Source organism: Staurois parvus, unplaced genomic scaffold (genome assembly GCF_062004578.1).
Source record: "Staurois parvus isolate SC_StPar_1 unplaced genomic scaffold, SC_StPar_1.0 ptg000715l, whole genome shotgun sequence".
Classification (NCBI taxonomy): Eukaryota; Metazoa; Chordata; class Amphibia; order Anura; family Ranidae; genus Staurois; species Staurois parvus.
The window spans coordinates 5,752,644-5,774,174 of NW_028318511.1; the positions used below are offsets into that span (position 1 = coordinate 5,752,644).

At 42.3% G+C, this 21,531-nt stretch overlaps 1 protein-coding gene across 1 annotated transcript in view; it reads right to left on the reverse strand.

Annotated features, from left to right (window-relative positions):
• Window positions 1-11,502, reverse strand: part of PIDD1 (p53-induced death domain protein 1) — a 57,550-nt gene extending 46,048 nt beyond the window's left edge. Inside the window, exons 1-4 of the mRNA XM_089653552.1 lie at window positions 11,286-11,502; window positions 6,327-6,655; window positions 4,747-5,160; window positions 2,417-2,623 (exon numbers count right to left, since the gene is read on the reverse strand). Of these exons, the coding sequence (XP_089509678.1) occupies window positions 2,417-2,623; window positions 4,747-5,160; window positions 6,327-6,585 (880 nt within the window). The 5' untranslated portion in view covers window positions 6,586-6,655; window positions 11,286-11,502. The remainder of the gene's footprint in view (window positions 1-2,416; window positions 2,624-4,746; window positions 5,161-6,326; window positions 6,656-11,285) is intronic.
• Window positions 11,503-21,531: the final 10,029 nt, after the last annotated feature.

A 21,531-nucleotide genomic window follows, 5' to 3' on the forward strand; every position in this document is an offset into this window, starting at 1 on the left:
ATAGCAGGACTGCGGGACTTCAGCGGACATTCTGACACTGGGGGGAACTGACTTTGTGTCACTGACATCCCTATCAACACCAATACAGTGATCAGTGTTAAAAAAAGCACTGACACTGTACTAATGGCACTGGGCAAGAAGGGGTTAACATGAGGGGCGATCAAAGGGCTAACTGTGTGCAGGGAGTGTTTTACTATGGGGCGGTGTCTGTGTGCTTCACTGTAATCACACTGCTCTGGATGGCTGTGCTGTGCACAGCCATCCAGAGCAGTGTGCTTGAGCTGACAGGGAGAACTGTTAGTAAACAAAACAGTCCTCCTCCCCATCGGAGATGCTCGGTAATCACCGGGCACCGACGGGTAATCACCGGCCGGGACCCAGTGATTGGCAGCAGAGGCCGCAAGTGCCGGTTTGGGTAGGGCTCGCGCGCGCTCCCTACCTGGAAATGCAAAATTACGTATATATACGTGATTTTGCGCCCCCCTGCCGCCGTAGATCTGCTATAGGGCGGCGGGAAAGCGGTTAATACCGCTTTAAGCTTTGAAAATAAACAATAGAAATTGATTGGTTGCCATGCACACCTGCTCCACATTCTGGCTGCTCCGGTTTTATAAATTCCCCTCATTTTTTGTCATTTGGATGTGCAATTAAACTGTACATTAATTATAATTCATATGAGAACTTAATAAGCATGTGTTTGTGTGGGTTACCTTTGGGTGCTCCAGTTTCCTTCAAGAATCCAATCTGTCAGGGCGGTTTGAGCACGTGAGTATTACCTGACTATAACACTGGCTCAGCCATCCTACTAGCCTCTTCCCTACTCTATAGTAAGAGTATTCCCCTCTCAACTTCTCTTTTATTCTTATCAGGTTTTTGTCTTGCTTGTTTTTCCTGTTTTTTGTGTTTATTTTTTAACTCTGTCTCATCTGTGTACACTATACCTTATGTTTGTGAAGCCTATAATTTTTACTTTTTAATAAAAATTGATCATGTAAAGAAAAAAAAAAATGAAACTCTGTAAAGGTTTTGCGTGTGTGTGTCTGTAAACCATTAGGGAGATTTTCCTTCACTTCTCTCTCTTCTGTCACTAAAGGAAGTCAGAGTAAAATTGTTCACAGTAAGGGAAATTCTCTCTTAACCGCTTGTCTATGTTTTTCAGCGGGCCTTTAAGCCAATCTTACTGTTGTGAAGCTACGTTCCTGATCATATGAAAACTGTGAGCGGCTGTCACCAGGGTTACATGATTGGGATCCTATCCTGGCTATCAATTGTAAATGTTGATCAGGAGCTGTCGATGACTGCTTGGTCAGTATACTGGAAGTGTGAAGTGAGCATGGTCTTAGCACACAACAGCAGAGCCCCATTGATGCATTTATATGTGGCAGCTGGACTGTAAGGTCCACCCACTGATGACAAATTGTCATCAAAACAGGTGAGCCATTGACAGATTGCCCCTCTAATTCTGTTTTGGTGATGACACAACATTTTGAATTTCCCCTCACTTTCATTCATGGTGATAATGGCCACCAGGACAAATAGAGAGGATAAATCCCTCCAGCAGGGATACATACAGAAAAAAAAACCCTGAAGGGGTTTCAACTGATATAAACTTTTCCCCACAACAAAGAAAAGTGCCCAACAAAAACAGAAATGTGTGTGAGCTTTACAAACCATCACATACCATTACTGTTGTGAATTTCCCCCCCAAAAAAACTGTTATGCTTTTACTTACAACAAAACTGATGATAACAAGATGATCTGCTAAGCCTTTGCAGTTATTGTTATTTCATATTCAAGGCATATATATATCTGTGCTATAAATATGTGTAAATATACAGCTGTAATTCTTTGTGTACCTGCTGAGACCAGTCCACATCCTGAATGTGCAAATGGGTTCCACTGAAAGATCCAAACAACCACAATAATCAGTGCTCAGTGCATGCACAGAGAGTACAGAAAGCCCACATCTGTGTCTGCACATTGGCTCCCCATGGGGTAAAATGCAGAAGAAATCATGTTTCATGTATTTGTAATGTTGAAATTTGTATTTATCAGTATCTTAGTGATTCTTAAAGCTATGTGAACCCTAAACATGGCACATTCGTTCCCCCAGAGACCTTTTTTTCTTTGAAATTTAAAAGGCATATCTTTCATGGAAATAATTTTCTGGAGTTCATTGTGATGGCTTTGGTGTTCAGGAAGTACATTGGAGCTTATATTTTCTCCAACAAATTGAAAGGACCTAGATCAGGTGGTCTGGGCAGTCAGAAAAGGTGGGCCTTGGAAGACTTGGAATTCATCTGGAACAACACAAATAGCTAAGAAGGCCTAGGTTGCCTTGTCCAACCTACTATTCTCCTGATTTAACTAGGTGAAGTGGACTGATGAAGATGTAAATCAAAATATAATCTTTTACCTTCAGCTGGAGAAGAGGGCTCAGGCTCCCCAATTGGATTACCCTGTAGCCGTACACAGGAACACAGAGTGATTTCTATGGGTACAGAGCGCAGTTTATTGTTCTGTAGATGCAGATGAGTGAGATAAGGCAGACTGGCCAGACCCGCTGGTACAGTGACAAGCTCATTACTGAAGAGGTAAAGCTGCTCCAAGGACACCAGATTACCTAGGAAGAAAACAGGATTTTTTTTTTACCCAAACTTACTAAACTACGGTTTCAAGCACTATAAGCAGCTATCAGCAAGGTAAGCATCCAGTTTATCAAGTATTTAGTGAAAAAAAAAACATAAAAAGAGTAGCCTTAAATAGCTATCATAAAATAATTTGATAAAGATTCAGTTAAGCCAGCCATAGATGGATCAATATTCGAACAGTTTTGCAGGAACCAAACAAAATTCGATCCTTGTATAGGCAGCCTGGTTGTACTGAAGTCCATTGAATTCAGTAGAACCAGCCTGTCAGGGTTTTGTCTTGTGATCACTGCCAGCAGCTAGAGCTGCCAGCAGTAATCCTTGTATTTTGCCATTGGGGAGTGCGGGGAGGCACAATAGTGCTACAGGAGGGATTCCATTAGTGTTTATGGGGGAATCAAGCAATTTTCTTTCTTTCAACCCATAGTTGAAGGAAAGATAATTGCATAATGTATGGCCTGCCGTAGGGGAATAAAAGATACAGTATTCATATCTAAACGATACAGTATAAGGATTGAAAACTGACAATAGATGAGTATTTGAAACCCATACTCCACTGGATAGCACTCATGTGGGGGAAACCTATGTCTGTGTAAAAAAGTGTCACATTATGGAGCTCCCAATCGCTTATTCCCAGGTGGGGTTTCAGACCACTGGAGACAACACTAAAAGCACTCTGATTCTCCACAACCAGCATTAAGACACTGAGCAGGTATGGTAACACCAGGTAATATTGAAACCTTTACCACCCATCCGAGCCTTCAGGTGAAGCCAGTCTAAAGACAAGTGATAGGACATAACCATGGCTTAACTTACCCTTTAAGGCTGAACTCCAGGCAAAAAGAAAAATATACACATTCAATTCTTATAAAGCTATTTTACCTGCAAATTTCTGCTTATCCATTTATGAGATTTACACATCCCTCTGACATAACAAAGCCATAAAAATTACACCATTTAGAGTTACAGCCAACCTTCGGGCAAATAAAAAATGATCCCTTGCAGTGGCCTGTGCCCACATTTCAAGGGTTAATTACTCATACATAACTAAGGGAACAAAAAAAGAAAATATACTTGCCCGATTCTCCACTCCTCCCCGCAGCTAGACTGGTCCCCACAGCTTCTTCACCGCCACACTCTAGTGGTCTAGGATCCTGACGTCTACAAGACCAGAGAGGGTCCATAGGCCTGCTCTGGATATGAGGATGCCGAGAGACAGTCCACTGCCGGACCGTGGGAGAGCACCGCATGCAGGGGTGGGGGGGGGAGGATCAGTTAATTAAACTGTTTCTCCTCACCCCACTGCAAAGGATAATTTTTTATCTGCCCGGAGTTGGGCCAGGAATGCAGTAATGTCCTCTCTCCATCCCCAGCCTTCACATTTGACAGTGAAAGACCAGCAGGCTGGTGAGGTCTTCTTTCCACTCTCTCCTGTAAAATTCTCTTTGTCAACAAATTCTCATGCAACACACCTGAATGGTGTGCCACTACCTCTACCAGTCTCAGGCTAGTGTATATGGATACCAAGTTAAATTCTGCTACTTACGCTAGTTGGATTAACAAAATACATTTAGGCTCTGTTCACACTGGCAATAGAAAAAGGTATTTGTGGCATGTTTTTGCTGCTCCCCAAATGCCTACCAAAGCAGCCTACAATGGATAATAAGGATAGTGGAAAGAGCCATTCAAATTTAAAAAATATGTAGCATTTGCATAAATGAAGCTATATGTTGAGTCTGGGAGGAGTTGAAGCTTGACAAGTGTATGCTAACATGTTGTGAATGTGCCTGAATAACTTACAGAGTGTTTACGGCATATTTGACAAGTATTTATCAAATATCAGTCAGGTGAGAAAAAAACCCATCCCCTAATAAAAAAAAAACACTTGGAGGGTGTCTGGGGTGCATCTTTTAAAGAGTCTTAAACTTGCGTAAATGTGCCAAAAACATGCAATGACGCTAGAGGCACATTGGCTCACGTCAATGTCAAGTTTAGCATTTTTTGTATGCGTGAACTTAGGCTTGATTTTTTATTTGTGAATATATATCTGCCATGAGTTCAGCTTTCAGTATGACAACAGTCAGACAGTAAGACTTACACAAAGCTTCTGGAAGACTTTTGATATTGTTCCCAGATAAATCCAGTACAATACACTGCTTCAGGTTTCCGATCTCATCTGGCAAAGAAACTAACTTGTTATTAGACAGGTCCAATTTTTTCATATTTTTTAGCTGTCCTATGGCTGTAGGAAGATGAGTTATCTGGTTGGACATAGCTATGAGGGAAGTTAAACTTTTCAGCTCACAAATGTCATCTGGAAGCGTCCTAAGCTGGTTGTAGCCAAGATGTAAAGTAGACAGATGAGGAAGAACAGTGACACATAGCGGTAAGTCAGTAAAGCTGTTGAAGCTGAGATCCAGGTGCTGTAGCAAGGAAAGCTGGCTGATGTCTTCAGGTAAGGTGGACAGCAAACCATTCTGACGTCCTAAATGTTCATCCAGCAAGTATCCACCTATGAAATTCAAAAAACTTCTATTGTGACTACTACATAAAAGAAGTGTAATTGTCAAGTCTGATTATACAATTTTCTTCAGATTCACCAACAACTAAGAGGTGCAAGAGACTGAACATACACTAATACACTTAAGCGGCCTAATTACGATCCGTCTTTGACCGGCTTAAGCATGTCATTCCATATAGGGGAAGGGTCTGGTTAATTAGGGGGCATTGAATTTTTCCATTTCATCACTTTACTTTTTAAAAAAAAAAATAAAATAACAGAAGCAATGTTTTGTGCCACACCCAACTGTTCTCCTGCGAAGTTTCCCAACAAACATCTGAATGGATTGCAGAGATTGGACAAAGACAGTTTATCAGAGACAAACACAGTAATCTTCAACCAGAAGGGTCCGACACATAGACATGCCCATGCATGTGGTAAAGTCACCTACTTCAGCCTGGCATCTGTGATAGGTTCTCTTCCCATACACTGCAATCATTTAAACCTAGTACATATGATGAGATTATCGGGTGAATGTTCGTCCGTTTTGTTTTTTTTTGCACGCTAGTTTCATATAAAAAACGAATAGGTTACTAGAGTTACATAAACTCCCGTAAAACAGACAACTCCCACATTGATGCAATGTATTGTATTCTCTCTTTTCCGAGCATGCGTGGTCTTGGTCACTTGATTTTTTTATGGACGAACACTGTACTGACTAAGCGAAAATCATTCTGTTATCTTATGAGAAAATTTTTCCTGCTTGCTTCTTTGGATAATTTTGTTTGAACTCTTCCGATCTCAAAAGTTATGTACTAACGATTATATTGCTTCCGAAAACTGTTTTTTTTTTTTTGTCTGATTTTCTCATCATGTGTACTAAGCATTAGGGGTATAATATATCCTATACAGGTATGTTAATCAGATCATCTATATAGTAGTGGCTTCTGAACATTCTTTATTGTAAAAGTAAATTATTGCTACACTAGTCATGAAAAGGCATGCAAAAGAACATCATTATGAGAAGTGCATTGCACACGTCTGTTTTGTCGTACTAAGCTGCGTAATCATTCATGTAATAAAAGCTTGCAGTTTGTAAAAGTAAAAGTTTCCATTTTATTTCTAGAGAAAAGAGAAAGCAACATGCAAATAAAATGTCAATTTGAATTGTTCCATACCTTTCACTGTTAAGGATCTAAGCCTACTGAACATGGGCAAAGCTGTCACTGCTGACGTTATAATTTCATCATGGCTGTTCAATGCAAGAAATTCCACTTCCTTCAGGGCCGTTTTCTGTCCCTCTGTCACCTGCAGGAACCTCTTGCAGCCATCCAGGTAAACATCCAGGATAAGCCTGTTGCCTGCAATATGCAGAATAGGAGAGGCTGGTTCCTCCGTGCCACCTCCCTCCCACTGGGGGTCCAGAAGATGCTCCATCTCTCATTGTCTATGTGCGACAACACGGGCATGTCACAGCTCGCCTAGTACACAGAAGTTGTCAGTTGCACTAGGAGAGAAAAAACGGCAGATGATTAGATGAAAATGTGAAAAAAAAATTATAGGGCAGTTAATGCACTCAAATCTGAGCTATACCAATTTATACAATGTACAAAATCCAATTTGACTACAGAAAAAGTAAATGATAAACTTCACACTAATTATTCAGAATTCTCTTTTGCCATACATTAACCACTTCTGTTCTAGAACAATTTTTTCATTTTTTGCACACATGTAAAATCTGTATTTTTGGCCATAGCCTTACTTAAAACACCTGCAAAATGATATATTTTCTGAAAACAGAGGCCCTGTAGAATAAAAAGATAGTAGTTGCAAATATTTATGCTGCATGATATTTGTGCAGCTATTTATGAAAAGTATATTTTTTTATAAGGAAAAAATATAATAAAATTAATTTTAGTGCACACAAACACAAGGTAATACCCAATTTTTGGTAAAATATAAAAGATAGGGTTGTGTCGGTTAAATAGATACCAAATATGTCAAGTCTTAAAATTGTGTGTGCCTGGGATATCACGAAAAACTGTGGTACCCACTAATTTCCATAAGTAAGGCTTTAAAAGCCTTTTACTTCCATTCAGTTGAGAGTTAACTGCAATCTATTAATTATTGCTGTCACTCCTACGTTCGCAGAGATACCTCACATATGTGGTGCAATCACGGTTTACATACGCATGTGCACCATGTGCTTGTGTTTGCATTTGTGGGTGTGCTCAGGGTGACTGAAGTTATGTTTCATTTTTTTTTTTAATGTTATTTTTTTTTTACTTTTTTAATAATTTTTTTAATCATCATCGCTTCTGGCTTCATTCAGTGCAGAGGGGATCCAGGAATGGGTGTTCTCCCACCTCTCAACAACCCAGAGCCCTCTATTATGGTACTGCGCTTCCAGTAAAAGTATGAAAGCCCAGTTACCATGGAGGGGGTGTGTCAGCCTTCCCGGGGTTGCTTTCACTTTATACCCAGGAGCCAGCTGAACAAAACAAGCTCAAGCGAGCAGCTCAGGGTACATTCTCAGCACAGGGCCTGTGTGTGATGAGATGAATGAACTCCTGTGCATACACTTCAGTTAAAGTGGTTGTAAAGGCTGAACGTGTTTTACCTTCATGCATTCTATGCATGAAGGTAAAAAACCTTCAGTGTGCAGCTCCTCCCTCAGCCCCCCTAATACTTACCTGAGCCTAGTCTCAATCCAGTGATGTGCACAAGAGCAGTGGCTCTTCCATGTCTCTCCCTCTTCATTGGTTGAGACACAGCAGTGTTAGCCATTGACTCCTGCTCCTGTCAATCACAGGCAGTAAGGGAGCAGGGCTGGGGTCAAGTGTCTTATGGACTTGGCTTGGGAGCAAGCACATGTGAGTGTCCCTAGAGCAAGAAGCTTGCTCTGGGGGACACTCAACAGGGGGAGGAGCCAGGAGCCCTGGCAGGGTTCCCAAAAGAGGAGGATCAGGGCTGCTCTGTAAGTAGAAGGAAACAGAGGGGCGCCAGGCTAAGTGCAACATTAATGGTAAATTTTATTAAAAGCATACAATTGGCAACTCACAGCACAGTAGACAAAGATAGGCATGTCAGTATGATGTCTGGATCCCCTAGGGATGGTCGATACCAGACGGTCTATGCATAGCTGAATAGGGACCAGGAGAAGCATCCTAATGCGGCTGACCGCCACATGAGCCAGCACGGAACGCAAATGGCGCCGGACCGGACGTGAAGTCAGCAGGGGTGGTAATGCGATTTGAAGCTTCCATCTCTTCCTTGGGGCTGCTCTGTGCAAAACAATTGCACAGAGCAGGAATGGAATTCATTAACGCTCAGACACTTGTGTGTGCAATATGCGGCTTTAGGCATGTTTTTTTTAAGAGTAAGAGGCGTTCAGAGGAGAAAATTAAACACCCCCTGTGTGCATGAGGCCTTGTCCTGATCTGACTAATCCTGTGCTAACTTTTATAATCTGCTTCTCAATGTTAAGGTCCCTTTCACATGGGGTGGACTCCAATTTGATCACTTGCTGATCTGTCCGCTGATAAGAGCAGAGCAGGCAGATGACAAGTCCATGTCCGCTCAGTTTATGCAGAGCACACACGGACAAATTCTGCTCTGCTCTATGGGCGGTCTGGTGTAAATGGACTCCGCTGGTCATTTACCTCTGACTGCCCTCCAATCTAATCCATCTAGACAGAGGAGAATAGATCCCCTTCTGTTTTTTTTCAGCAGACTGGATCAGAACCAGTGTAAACAGACAAAAGTCAGTTTACACCTGCCCATCCATCAGGATGAATAGACTATCCAATCAGGTCCGTCTGAAAAACTGACAGATGGACATGATCAGACCCTTTGTGTGAAAGGGGCTTAAAGCCTCATTCACACCTGCGCAACTTGCTTTTTCACATTTTTTGCACGTTTGTTGTGCAACAGCATAAAACAGCCCATTCACTTAAAGCGATACTAAAGGTTAATTTTTTTTTTTAAATAACAAACATGTGATACTTACCTGCTGTGTGCAGTGGTTTTGCACAGAGCAGTCTGGATCCTCTTCTTCACGGGTCCGCCCAGGCAATCCTGGCTCCTTCTTTCTGTCGGGTGCCCCACAGCAAGCAGCTTGCTATGGGGGCACTGGCTGCTCCATGTCTCCATTCACACACAGAGCCATGGCTTGGCCCCGCCCCCTCTTTCCTCATTGGCTGGCTGTGATTGACAGCAGAAAATGAGGAGGCAGAGACCCAGGGCAGCCGAGGCTGTTGTGCACATCGCTGGATTACAACGAGACTCAGGTAATTACTGAGGGGGCTGGGGGCACTGCTGCACACAGGAGGTTTTTTACTTTAAAAATACTTGAGCTTTTACAACTGCTTTAAATGGACAATCCTACGTTACCTAGTTACATAGTCTGGCAAAAAAAAGACAAAAGTCCATCCAGTTAAACCATTAAAAAAAAAGTTATAATCCTATACCCACAGTTGATCCAGAGGAAGGCAAAAAACCCTATGTATCCAAGAAAGAATCCAGGCCTTTTTTAACCACTTCAAGTCCGGCACTTTTAGCCCCTTCCTGTCCAGGCCAATTTTCAGCTTTCAGTGCTATCACACTTTGAATGACAATTGCGCGGTCATGCAATACTGTACCCATATGAATTTTTTAGCATTTTCAGATAAAACTTTACATTCATCTTTTTAGTAAAAAAAATAACCCAAATTAGTTTATAACCAAAAACTATAATTTTTCAACTTTTTGTATATATATATATATATATATATATATATATATATATATATACTGTCACCCTAGCAGTACAGTGTCACCATAGTGACACTGTACTACTTGTGGGGGGTGATGAAGTTTCTTTTTGTTTTTTTTTACACTGATTGCTTTTATACCCATAAAGGCTGTAAAAACAATCAATTTCTCTTTCTCTCTGGCTGCATTCTTGCAGCCATTGAGAAATACTGTGAGAGTTGTTATTGGTCACAGCTTGTCACATGGTACAAGGCTGTTATGACTAGCCTTGTACCATGTGACCTCTGATCATTCACATATTTCACTAGTAGTAAGGAATGATGTCAGAAGTGACATCTTCCTTACTACTATTCATGTGATCACTGATTGGCCAATCAGTGATCACATGATCAGGACCTCATACAGAGGTCCCGTACAGTGATCGGTGTTCTGCTGTATCCTCCGGACACAGCGGGCAATGGATCGTGGCGCCACACGTTCACAGGGAGCGCGCCCAGCTTAAAAATGTGGGCGCCGTTTATGAACGGCAACCCGCTCCCATCCGGCCGTTTATGTACATAGGCCGGACAGGAAGTGGTTAAAGCAATCTACAGAGCTGGCCAGAACCAACTCTTGAGGGAGTCTATTCCACATTTGCACAGCTCTTACTCTGAAGAAATCTTTCCGTGTTTGGAGATTAAATTTTTCCTCCAGACGTAAAGAGTGCCCCCTTGTCCTCTGTGATGACCTCAGGGTGAATAGCTCTACACCGAGTTCACTATATGAACCACTGATGTATTTATACATGTTGATTATACTCCCCTTAATCTCCTCTTCTCAGGAGAGAATAAATTCAGTTCCTCTAATCTTTCCTCATAGCTGAGCTCCTCCATGCTTCGTATCAGTTTGGTTGCCCTTCTCTGTACTTTCTCCAGTTCCCCAATGTTCTTTTTGTGAATTGGTGCCAAGCTCCTGCAGCTTTTTGGGCAGTAAGCCTTGTGCATTTTGTCGAATGACTGCTGCCTACATTAGGAAATAGTGGCACCACAAACGCAATGCACGTTTTAGCGCGTGCCACGTTTTTCAAGCATCTCCAGGAACATACACAGAAACATGCACTTCTGCACACGTTCCCGGAACCCTAACGTGTGAATGCAGCCTTGCTGTTACAGATCCTTTGCTGACGCTGTACATATGTTGTATTTACATATACACAGTCAAAATAACAAAGGCATTGCTTACAAACATTCCATATTGTATATCCGGCTTTAAGAGCACCAGTGAACCAAGAACTACACAAGACTGAGATTTCTGCATCTAAACTACATTCATCCTGGAATTGTCAAAACCAATATATTCTTGAAATAGCTTAGAAAGCAAATACTGGCAGTTAGAGCATCACTTACAGAAGGATGGCTGAGCTGGAGGTCACTTGTTTGGTTCCGTTACGGATTCCTTTGTTCTCGGACAAGAGGAGACACCACTTCCTGGAAAACAATCATGGTTTGAGGAACACGTTTGTACTGTACATGTAGAATTGCAATAAAGATATTACAAATAGTTGCTGTGTCAGGGCGATTCCTGGGTTGCAGTTGATTCACTTTTTGAAACTTCCTGGTTACATGAGGCTTCTGTGACGATGAAGAGGCTGGACTTTTCTTCTTCTTTTTTTTTTTAAACAGGCAATAAGACAGCCTCCTCACTCCTGCCCCCTCCCTTCTCACATTCCCAACTCAGCAGGGCCGCTGTATCTCTAAGCTTTTGTGTGTTCAGATGTGAGCTAAGCACCATGCTGCCAGAAGCACACAACCAGCACACAAAACACCATACAAACCATGTAACATGTCACATCAGGGCGACTTGGCATGTGATTTGCATGCCCTGTGACTTGCAAATCGAATGCCAAGTCGCACCCTATTGTCCGCAATTGGAGCGGTCATATCGGTGCGGTTCCGACTTGGTCGACTTGATTTCTAAAGTAGTACATGCACTACTTTTGGTGCGATTTCCGTAGACATCTGTATCAGCCGTCTTGCAAATCACACCTGAAATCAGTGGTTCCCCCAACTTTGAAATTGCGCGGCTTCACTGTAAGGGCTTGATCACACTTGACTCATTTCTAACTCTTGCCAAACCCCCTATAAGTTTGATAGGCGTTAGACAGGAGTTTGGGAAGCATTGTTAACGCTCCCCAAACGCTCCCCAAACGCCCTATGCCCATTTTTGCAGCGTTTGATAAGCGTTTGCCAAGCATTAAAACCGCACCACAAACGCCTATAATGAAGTTTAATGGTATTAACGTTCCGCAAATGCCTCACAACTGCCTCGCAAACGCCTCTCAGGTGTTTGAGGAGCATCACCATAGGCTTGAATGGGAGGTTTCAGCTCCTCCTGACTAGACATGAGGCGTCAATTTTGCCGCAAGGCAACGCTAACGATTCAGTGTGAACAGCACTGTGTGCTGCCATGTGTAGAATTTTCATAAGCATTTTAGGAGCGTTAAAAACGCTTCCCAAACGCCTGTCTGACACCTGCTGACAAAGCTAGTGTGAACATAGCCTTTGTTGCACGATTTCAAAGTTGGGCCTGATGTGAACGGAAGGGGGGGGAGGGCTAAGACTAGCTCACACCACAATTCCTGCATTTAGTCGTGCATTTCTACATTCATGTTTACATGTGTTTTTAGGGTTTCTTTAGGCTCCATTCAAACTAGGACGTTTTAAAATTGCGGGCAAAATCGCCATGATTCTGCCTGCGATTTGAAAATGCGCTGTGATAACGCGCATTCGCGTGTTCAGTTGACGATCATTTCAATAGCACCTGAAAACGCGGTCTGTTTTTGCCACGATCACGCAAACAAAATCAGAGGACACGCAATGGGCAAAAATGGTTGTGGAACCTTTTTTGGGTGTTGCGTGTCCTGCAATTTTGTTTGCATGATGCAGGCAAGTTTGTCGCAGGGGACAGCGTGCCACGATCGCGGGAAAAACGCCCTGTGTTTTTAGGTGCCAGTGAAATGAATACCACCTGTACCTGCGAATGCGAGTTTTCACAGCGCGTCTCCAAATCACGGGCAAAAGCGCCACAGAGTGACTGGAGCACTACACTGGGTTCATTTGAACGTATTTTTAAATGCAGTACAAATGCAAAAAAATTTCAATGAGCCTAGTTTTTACCGCTGCAGTGCTTTCATGTATGTTTTAAAAAAATACAGCATGCTGTGATTTTTGCCCATAAATGTACTGGAACACACATAAATGCACATGAATACACCACATATGCATGTAAATGCAAGTCCATTTAGAGAAAATCATAAATAATGCCTTAAAGTGCACAGCAATCGTGACATAAACGTACAGCAAATGCATTACAAATGCATGTAACATGCATGCAAAACTGCACACTGGACATGAGGATTGTGGGGTAAAGGAACCCTCGGGGCCCATTCACACCAGAAACTGCATGCAACTGCGCATTTTTATCTTGTGCCTATGCATGCAGTTGATGCGTGTTTAACATGCAGTTGACGCGTGTTTTACATGCAGCTGACATGTGCTTTTCTAATTGCATTTGACCTGTGAGGCCACTTCCTTCTTTTTTTATTTGGCTTCTACATGCACTGTGATGCGTTGCAGTGCGTTTGCATATGTTTTTGCGCATTTGTGGTGTAGAAAAATGCAGCATGCTCTACTTTTCTGCACTGCAATGGTGTGAACTGTGGCCATAGGATTGCCTGGATTTTGAACTGTCTATGTAGTTGGAGTGCAGTTCAAAATGCAGCCATCTGCATTCAACTGCAATTGGTGCGAAAGGACCCTTAAAGCATTTTTAATGCATTTGTAGTGCATTTGTAATGCATTCCAGCGAGTTTTGTCCTGTTTTCTTCAATTGAAAAATGTGTTAATGTGATAGCCAGTGCGTGTTCACGTGTTTGCATGCATTCATGTGCAAGAACTTGCATGCTGCTCTACTTTTTTTCTTTTTTTTTTTTAAGCAATGGAACTGAACACAGTGGTGTGAGCTGGGGTGAATGGAAAATGTTGGTTTTGCTGTGCATGTATTGAGGATGCGTTTAAAACACACACAAAGGCATTTAGTGTAAGCAAGCTCTTACCCCTGGTTCACATAATTGAATGGACTCCTGTGCCCCGTAGGGAAGAAGTCCCTGCACGTCTTTGGAAAACGCAGCCCGCACGGGAACCTCGGTTCCAAGTACGTTTGTGTTTTCCAGTGCACGCGGCATGCCATTAGAACTATTGGCACCCGCCCGGGGGTCCGCATTCCTCTGTGCGGGTGGTGCGGCTGCACATATGTGAACCAGAGCTTAAGGTCCTTTCACATGGGCGTTCTGTTTTTTTCATCAGTTCACTCACGTTTTTTCCAAGAAAAAAACGGATCAGTTCACATCAGTTTTTCATCGCTATTTTTTCATCAGTTTACATCTGTTTTTTGTCAGTTTACATCCGTTTTTGTCAGTTCACATCTGTTTTTCATCCACTTACATCCGTTTTCGTCCATTTACATCCGGTTTTCGTCCATTTACATCCAGTTTTCGTCTGTTTACATCCGTTTTTGTCAGTTTACATCCGTTTACATTAGTTTATATTCGTTTTTGTCCATTTACATCCATTTTTCATCTGTTTATATCTGTTTCGTTCAATTACATCCGTTTTTGTCTGTTCCGTTTTTTTAACCGGAAAAATAGGGTTTTCTTCCGTTCAAAAAAAAGATGTTAATGGATGCGGACATTAACGGATGTAAACAGATGATCATCCGTCTACATCCGCTAGTCCATAGAAATACATGGGTGTATGTTTTTCATCCGTAAACTGACAGATGAAAAACGGACATGTTTTTTTTTTTATCAGTTCAGTCACGATTTTTCCAAGAAAAAACAGATCAGTTCACATCAGATTTTCATACGTTATTCATCAGTTCACATCAGCTATTCATCAGTTTACATCAGTTTACTTCCATTTTTCACCAGTTTACATCCGTTTTTCATTTGTTTACATTTGTTTTCTGTCCGTGTACATCCGTATTTTGTCCATTGACATCTGTTTTGTTTGTTTACATCCATTATTCATTCGTTTACATTCATTTTTGTCCATTTACATTATTTTACATTAGTTTTTCATCCATTTACATCCGTTTACCTCTCTTTTTACGCCCATTATGGAAGAAAAAAAGGGTTTTCTTCCGTTCAAAAAAACATGTGGACATACATCTGCCAGTCCATAGAAATACATGGGTGTCTGTTTTTTCATATGTACAATATGTTCAATGGACAGATGAAAAATGAACATACGGAATGCCCATGTGAAAGGGGTCAAACTGATGTTAACTGATCGTTTTTTCTTGGAAAAAAATGTGACTGAACTGATGAAAAAAACTGAACACCCGTGTGAAAGGACCCTAATGTTTACAAAGCAATTACAGCAGCTTACCTCAATACTTACTTTGTGTGCTGCTTATTCTTCTTTATATTGCCTTTCTTTTTAGTCCTGGTTCACAATGATGCAATTTCAGATATGACTTGGATGAGAATGCGATCTGAAAAGGGTCCTGTGCTACTTTGGTCCAATGCAGTGTAATTTTGGCCCAATAGAATATACAAACCACATCCAAGTCGCAATACATGAACGCACTGAAAGTTATGTCAAAATCACATGACAGTAGTGTAAACTTAGGTTAAATTGGTTTGCCCCAAACATTTCTGCCCCAAGTCTCAGGTTTTCAGGAGGTTTCATTGACTTCCAGGGCCCTAGAGAGCCACCCAAATAATGGTGCTCCCAAAAGAGAAAGAATCCAAGCTGACGCCATGACTGGTTTGACATGCACAGGCAGCCAGAGAGGAATGATGAGGCATGCATGTGAAGTGGCCATGCTGGTGCTTGGAATTAAGGGACAGGTATGTAGTCCTGAGCAGCCTTTCCCATCCAGGGTGCCCAGGTACCCTCGGGTGCTTTGAGGTTTCTTCAGGGGTGCCTTGGCAAAATGTCTAAAAAACTCCCCAAACTTGTATACAAGCCAGTGACTGGAACAACCCTGCCTTTTAGTTACACAAAGCCAAAGGTTTCAATTGTGCATTAATAAAAACCTTCTAGCCACCGGTGTCCTGACAACCAGTGACATCATTTGGTAAGGAGAATGTCAGCTGCCTGCACAGCATCCTAGTTTGACCCTCTCCTGGACCTCTCCATCAGTGCTGGGGTCACATTAGCTCAGTGATGGAGAAAAACTGAGGGAGAAGAGAAACATTGGAATACTAGTCAGTACTAGTGTGCAAAAGTGTATTTGCAGAATAACCAGTTGCCGCCGGGCCGCTATCTGGCGCTGATGATCAGTGCCCAGCAGTGCCGCCCACCTGTGCCACCCACTTGTGCCCATCAGTGCCGCCCACCTGTACCCATCAATGCCACCCACCTGTACCCATCAGTGCCACCCACCTTTGCCCAGCAGTGACACCCACCTGTGCCCAGCAGTGCCACCCACCTGTACCCTGCAGTGCCACCCATCAGTGCCGCCTAGCAGTGCTGCCCATCAGTGCCACCCATCAGTGCCCAGCTCTGCCGCCCATCAGTGCCAACCCATCAGTGCAAAATCATCAGTGCCAGCTCATCAGTGCTGCCTATCACTGCCTCCTATCAATGCCCATCAGTGCTGTCTATCAGTGCTGCCTATCAGTGCAGCCTCATCAACGCACATCAGTGAAGGAGAAAAATTACCTGTTTGCAAAATTTTATAATAGAAACAAAGAAAACCTTTTTTGTCAAATTTTTTTGCTCTTTTTTTGTTTATAGCGGAAAAAATAAAAAACACAGCGGTGATTAAATACCAACAAAAGAAAGCTCTATTTGTGTGAAAAAAATGATAAAAATTTAATATGAATACAATGTTGCATGATTGCGCAATTGGCCTGGGCAGGAAGGGGGTAGAAGTACCCAGTAGGCAAGTGGTTAAAGAGGAGCTAAAACCAAAAGGGAAAGTTCCGCTTAAAGTACTGGTCCCTCGCTCCCCATAAGGAATAAGCACCTTTGGGGAGCGGGTACCCGATTTTGACAGGTACTCGCTCCCACTTTCACTGAAATTGCCTAGGCAATCAGATCAGCAGTTGTCCTCCCCTCCTCCCTCCACATAGTCTTTTGGCACACATGGCAGATCCCAGAAGCTATTCACAAGTCGTAGCACTACTCGCACATGCGCAGTGGGCACCCAGCTATGAAGCCGCAAGCTGTCACAGCCGGATGCCCACACTTAAGATGCCGCCACTGGGGTGTGAGGACGGCTGGTGAATCCGGCTGTGGTGAGGACACCGCTGGATCGTGGAACAGGTGAGTGGCTGTCTTGGATTAAAGATAAAAATGCACGTTTGAAGGATATTTTGAATAAAGGGAAATTGCACACCTATCAAGAGTTAAAGAAAAAAAAGATTTATTTTTTCACATTAGATGAATGGCGGTACGGACAACTAGGACACTTTGTTTCAATGCTCTCACAACCACTGAGGACCTCGGAGGATATGTACCCATTTGAAAAATAATTGCATGTAAATACAGTTTCGAAACAAGCCACCTCCAGGATATATAAGATCCTGATAGATATGGAAGGAACCGATCCTCCCGGGTTCTTGGAAAAATGGGAAAATGAGCTTGGAACAGAACTGAATGAGCAACAAAAGAATAAAATATTTAAATTAACACACGAGGTGGCAAATATGAGCACATAAACATCAAGTTGATGTTTCCCCTTTATGTTGGAGAGGCTGTGGGAAAAAGGGTACAATGGCACATATTTGGTGGGAGTGCCCGAAAATACAAGGTTTTTGGAAGGAAATAATTCATTGTATTCATTAAATCAATGGGATCATTATACAAATGGACCTGTGGATGTGTTTATTTTATTCCGAGCCCATAGTTAAACTGTATAAAAACAGGGTATTATATCATTTAATCATTACGGCTTGATCAAGTTTTGGCAAGCTCTGGAGCCACCAGGAATTGGTTGAATAGAATTGAAAATATTTTTAGGATGGAGGAGCTGTGTCATGTGGAGGAGGACAAAATGGAAGAATTTAGGAAAATGTGGAGTAGTTGGCTAGATTTTAAAACATCTAAAAGATACTCAGAACTGGTCTGGAGCTTAGGGGGGAAAGTCTAGAGCAGGGGTGGGCAAACTTTTTGACTTGAGGGCCGCAATGGGTTCATATATTGGACCTGGGGGCCGGACCAAGAGTAGATGAATGATGTGTATGTGTCATCCATAGTAAGTATAGTAATATTCCCCCATAGTAAGCATAGTAATTAATCCCCCATATAGTAATTAATCCCCCATAGTAATTCATCCCTCATATAGTAATTCATCCCCCATATAGTAATTTATCCCCCATAGTAATTTATCCCCCATAGTAATTAATCCCCCATATAGTAATTCATCCCCCATAGTAATTCATCCCTCATATAGTAATTCATCCCCCATATAGTAATTTATCCCCCATAGTAATTCATCCCCCATAGTAATTCATCCCCCATAGTAATTCACCCCCCATATAGTAATTCATCCCCCATATAGTAATTCATCCCCCATATAGTAATTCATCCCCCCTATAGTAATTCATCCCCCATATAGTAATTCATCCCCCCTATAGTAATTCATCCCCCATATAGTAATTCATCCCCCATAGTAATTCATCCCCCATATAGTAATTCATCCCCCATAGTAATTCATCCCCCATATAGTAATTCATCCCCCATATAGTAATTCATCCCCCATATTAAGTCCCCAAGTCCCCCATAGTAATTCATCCCCCATATAGTAATTCATCCCCCATATTAAGTCCCCAAGTCCCCCCTGTGTCAATTCACTTACCTTTGCTCCGCGCGTTCCTCTCGCCGTCTTCCCGCGCCGTTCCGGTGTAGCATGAAAATCTGTCTCCTATGAGGAGCTGTCCCCCTCGACGTATCTGCGCATGTGCCAGTTTCAGGCATTAGCAGCCGATCGGCGATCTCCGGCACATGCGCAGATACGTCGAGGGGGACAGATACTCGTAGGAGATTTTCATGCTACACCGGTCTTCAGGGCGGACTGTGAGAGGAGCCTAGCTCCGCGGGCCGGATTAAAAGGTCCGCCGGGCCATATACGGCCCGCGGGCCGTAGTTTGCCCATTGCTGGTCTAGAGAGAGCTTGATGGAGAGTGTGAAGGCGAGAGTGGTCATTAGAGGGAAAACGACATAGATATAGATAGACCAGTACAAGAGGAGTGAGAATTTAGTAAACAAGACGTGGACAGGGGTATTTTGGTGGGGAGGTTAGGGGGATGAAGGGCAGGGCGGGGGAAAAGATGTTGTAAAATGGGATTTATATACATGTGATTGTGCTGTATATTGGGTTGTTATATTTTTGTACTGGAATACCTAATAAAAGATATAATTAAAAAAAATGTTGTTTTTTGTTTATTGAATTAGAGTCATACGATAAACAAATTGAGACAAGTCCCGCCTGACTGTAATCACGGCAGCAGATGTAGCTCAGATCCCAGGGGGCAAAGCAGCTTCCACAGCCATAATTAAATGGTGTGTATGAGAAAGTGTAATCACTGAACAGGTCCCTGTTAGGAGATTTCCACTCACATCCTGAGCAAGGAGAATCTCCCCAACAGTCATGTAGACAGAATGTGAATCTTGAAAGACATTATAACCCATCCCTACTTCATCCAAAGCTAGAAAATATGTTTTAATTAAAGTTACGCTTTAAAATATAAGTATACCCAATCAGTTCACCATTTTTTATAATGTTCCTTAACATGTTAAAGCAGAACTATGCTATATCTGTGCATCAAATGTTAAAAGCACAATTTAATTCATTTTTAATAGTGATGCCCCGATATATTGGCCGCTGAAAATTACTGGCCAAAAATAAGGTTATCAGCATTTTGCCAATAGAAAAAAAAAAAGAAGGCGCCAATAATGATAACTGACTTCAATGCAAAAATCGTGTCCCATTGATTTCAATGCTAAATCATGTCCCAGTGGCCTGCTGGAGGTCATTTTGTAAGGCTCTGGCAGTGCTCATCCTGTTCCTCCTTGCACAAAGGAGCAGATACCAGTCCTGCTGGTGGCTTAAAGACTTTCTACGACCCTGTCCAGCTCTCCTAGAGTAACTGCCTGTCTCCTGGAATCTCCTCCATGCTCTTGAGACTGTGCTGGGAGACACAGCAAACCTTCTGGCAATGGCACATATTGATAGGCCATCTTGGAGGAGTTGGTCCAGGTATTGCCTCATGCTACCAGTAGTGACACTGACCCTAGCCAAATGCAAAAGTAGTGAAAACCAGAAAAGATGAATAGGGAAAAAAATGTCAGTGGCCTCCACCTGTAAAACCATTCCTGTTTTGGAGGTTGTCTCATTGTTGCCCATCTAGTGCATCTGTTAATTTCATTAACACCAAAGCAGCTGAAACTGATTAACAACCCCCTCTGCTACTTAACTGACCAGATCAATATCCCAGGAGTTTCATTGACTTGATGCTATACCCTGATTAAAAAGTGTTCAATTTTTTTGAGCATTGGATTTACTCAGTGTAACCTCATCTTTTATATGTTACCAAAATTCAGATAATTTATTGCATGTTTGCCAGAATTCACTTTAGTGTGTTTTTTACTGAAATGTTGCATTTCCTAGACCTATGCGGTAATATTATGTGACTTAGGGCTCGTTCACACTTGACTGTTTTACCAACGTTTGCCAAACGCCCCTATAGTGTTTGGCAAGTGTTGGTCTGGCATTTGCGGAGCGTTTTTTTTACGCTCAGCAAACGCTCCGCAAACGTTGAATGCACGGTTTAGCGGAAGTTGCTAGGCGTTTGCCGAGCATTAAAAATGCCCCACAAATGCCTATAATGAAGTTTAAATGGTGTTACCGCTCCGCAAACGCCCCGCAACAACGTCGCAAAAGCCAGCCGGGCATTTGCGGAGCGGCACCATAGACTAGAATAGGAGGTTTCAACGCCTCCTGACTCAACCAGAGGTCGTCCGTTTTTCCGCGACGCTAGCGCTCCCGTTAGAACAGCACCATGTGCTGCAATGTGCAGAATTGTCAGAGGCGTTTGGGAAGCGGTAAAAACGCTTCCCAAACACCTCTCTGCAGCCTGCACACAACGCCAGTGTGAACGTAGCCTTAAAAAATCGTAACTACCACTATTTTATTCTCTAGACATGTGTGCTGTCAGCAAAAATATTACGTTTGGGGGTTTTGTGTATTTTCAGGCCTGAAATGATTTTTTAAATGTGTGCAAAAAACGGCTCTGGCAGCAAAAGATTTAAAGTTAAATACTTAACATTAAAAACTGTGGAAACTGCATGTTTCCTTTGGAGAGTGGAGCTCCAGTCTGCAGCCAGATTTTTTTTTTTTAAATTTAATTATTTTATTTAAAATATATCATAAAAATCAGCCATCATTACATACAACATACGAACAAGTTTCCAAAAGGCACAATACAAAAAATAACAACGGGGTATTCCCCAATATTCAAAAGGATGTACATTACATAGCCATGTAGCATATGAAAAAAACGTATAATGATACAGAGAAAAAACAAAGCATAATTCTGCAGTTCCAGAAGATGTAGATGCAATTTTTCTGAAATCCATTGCC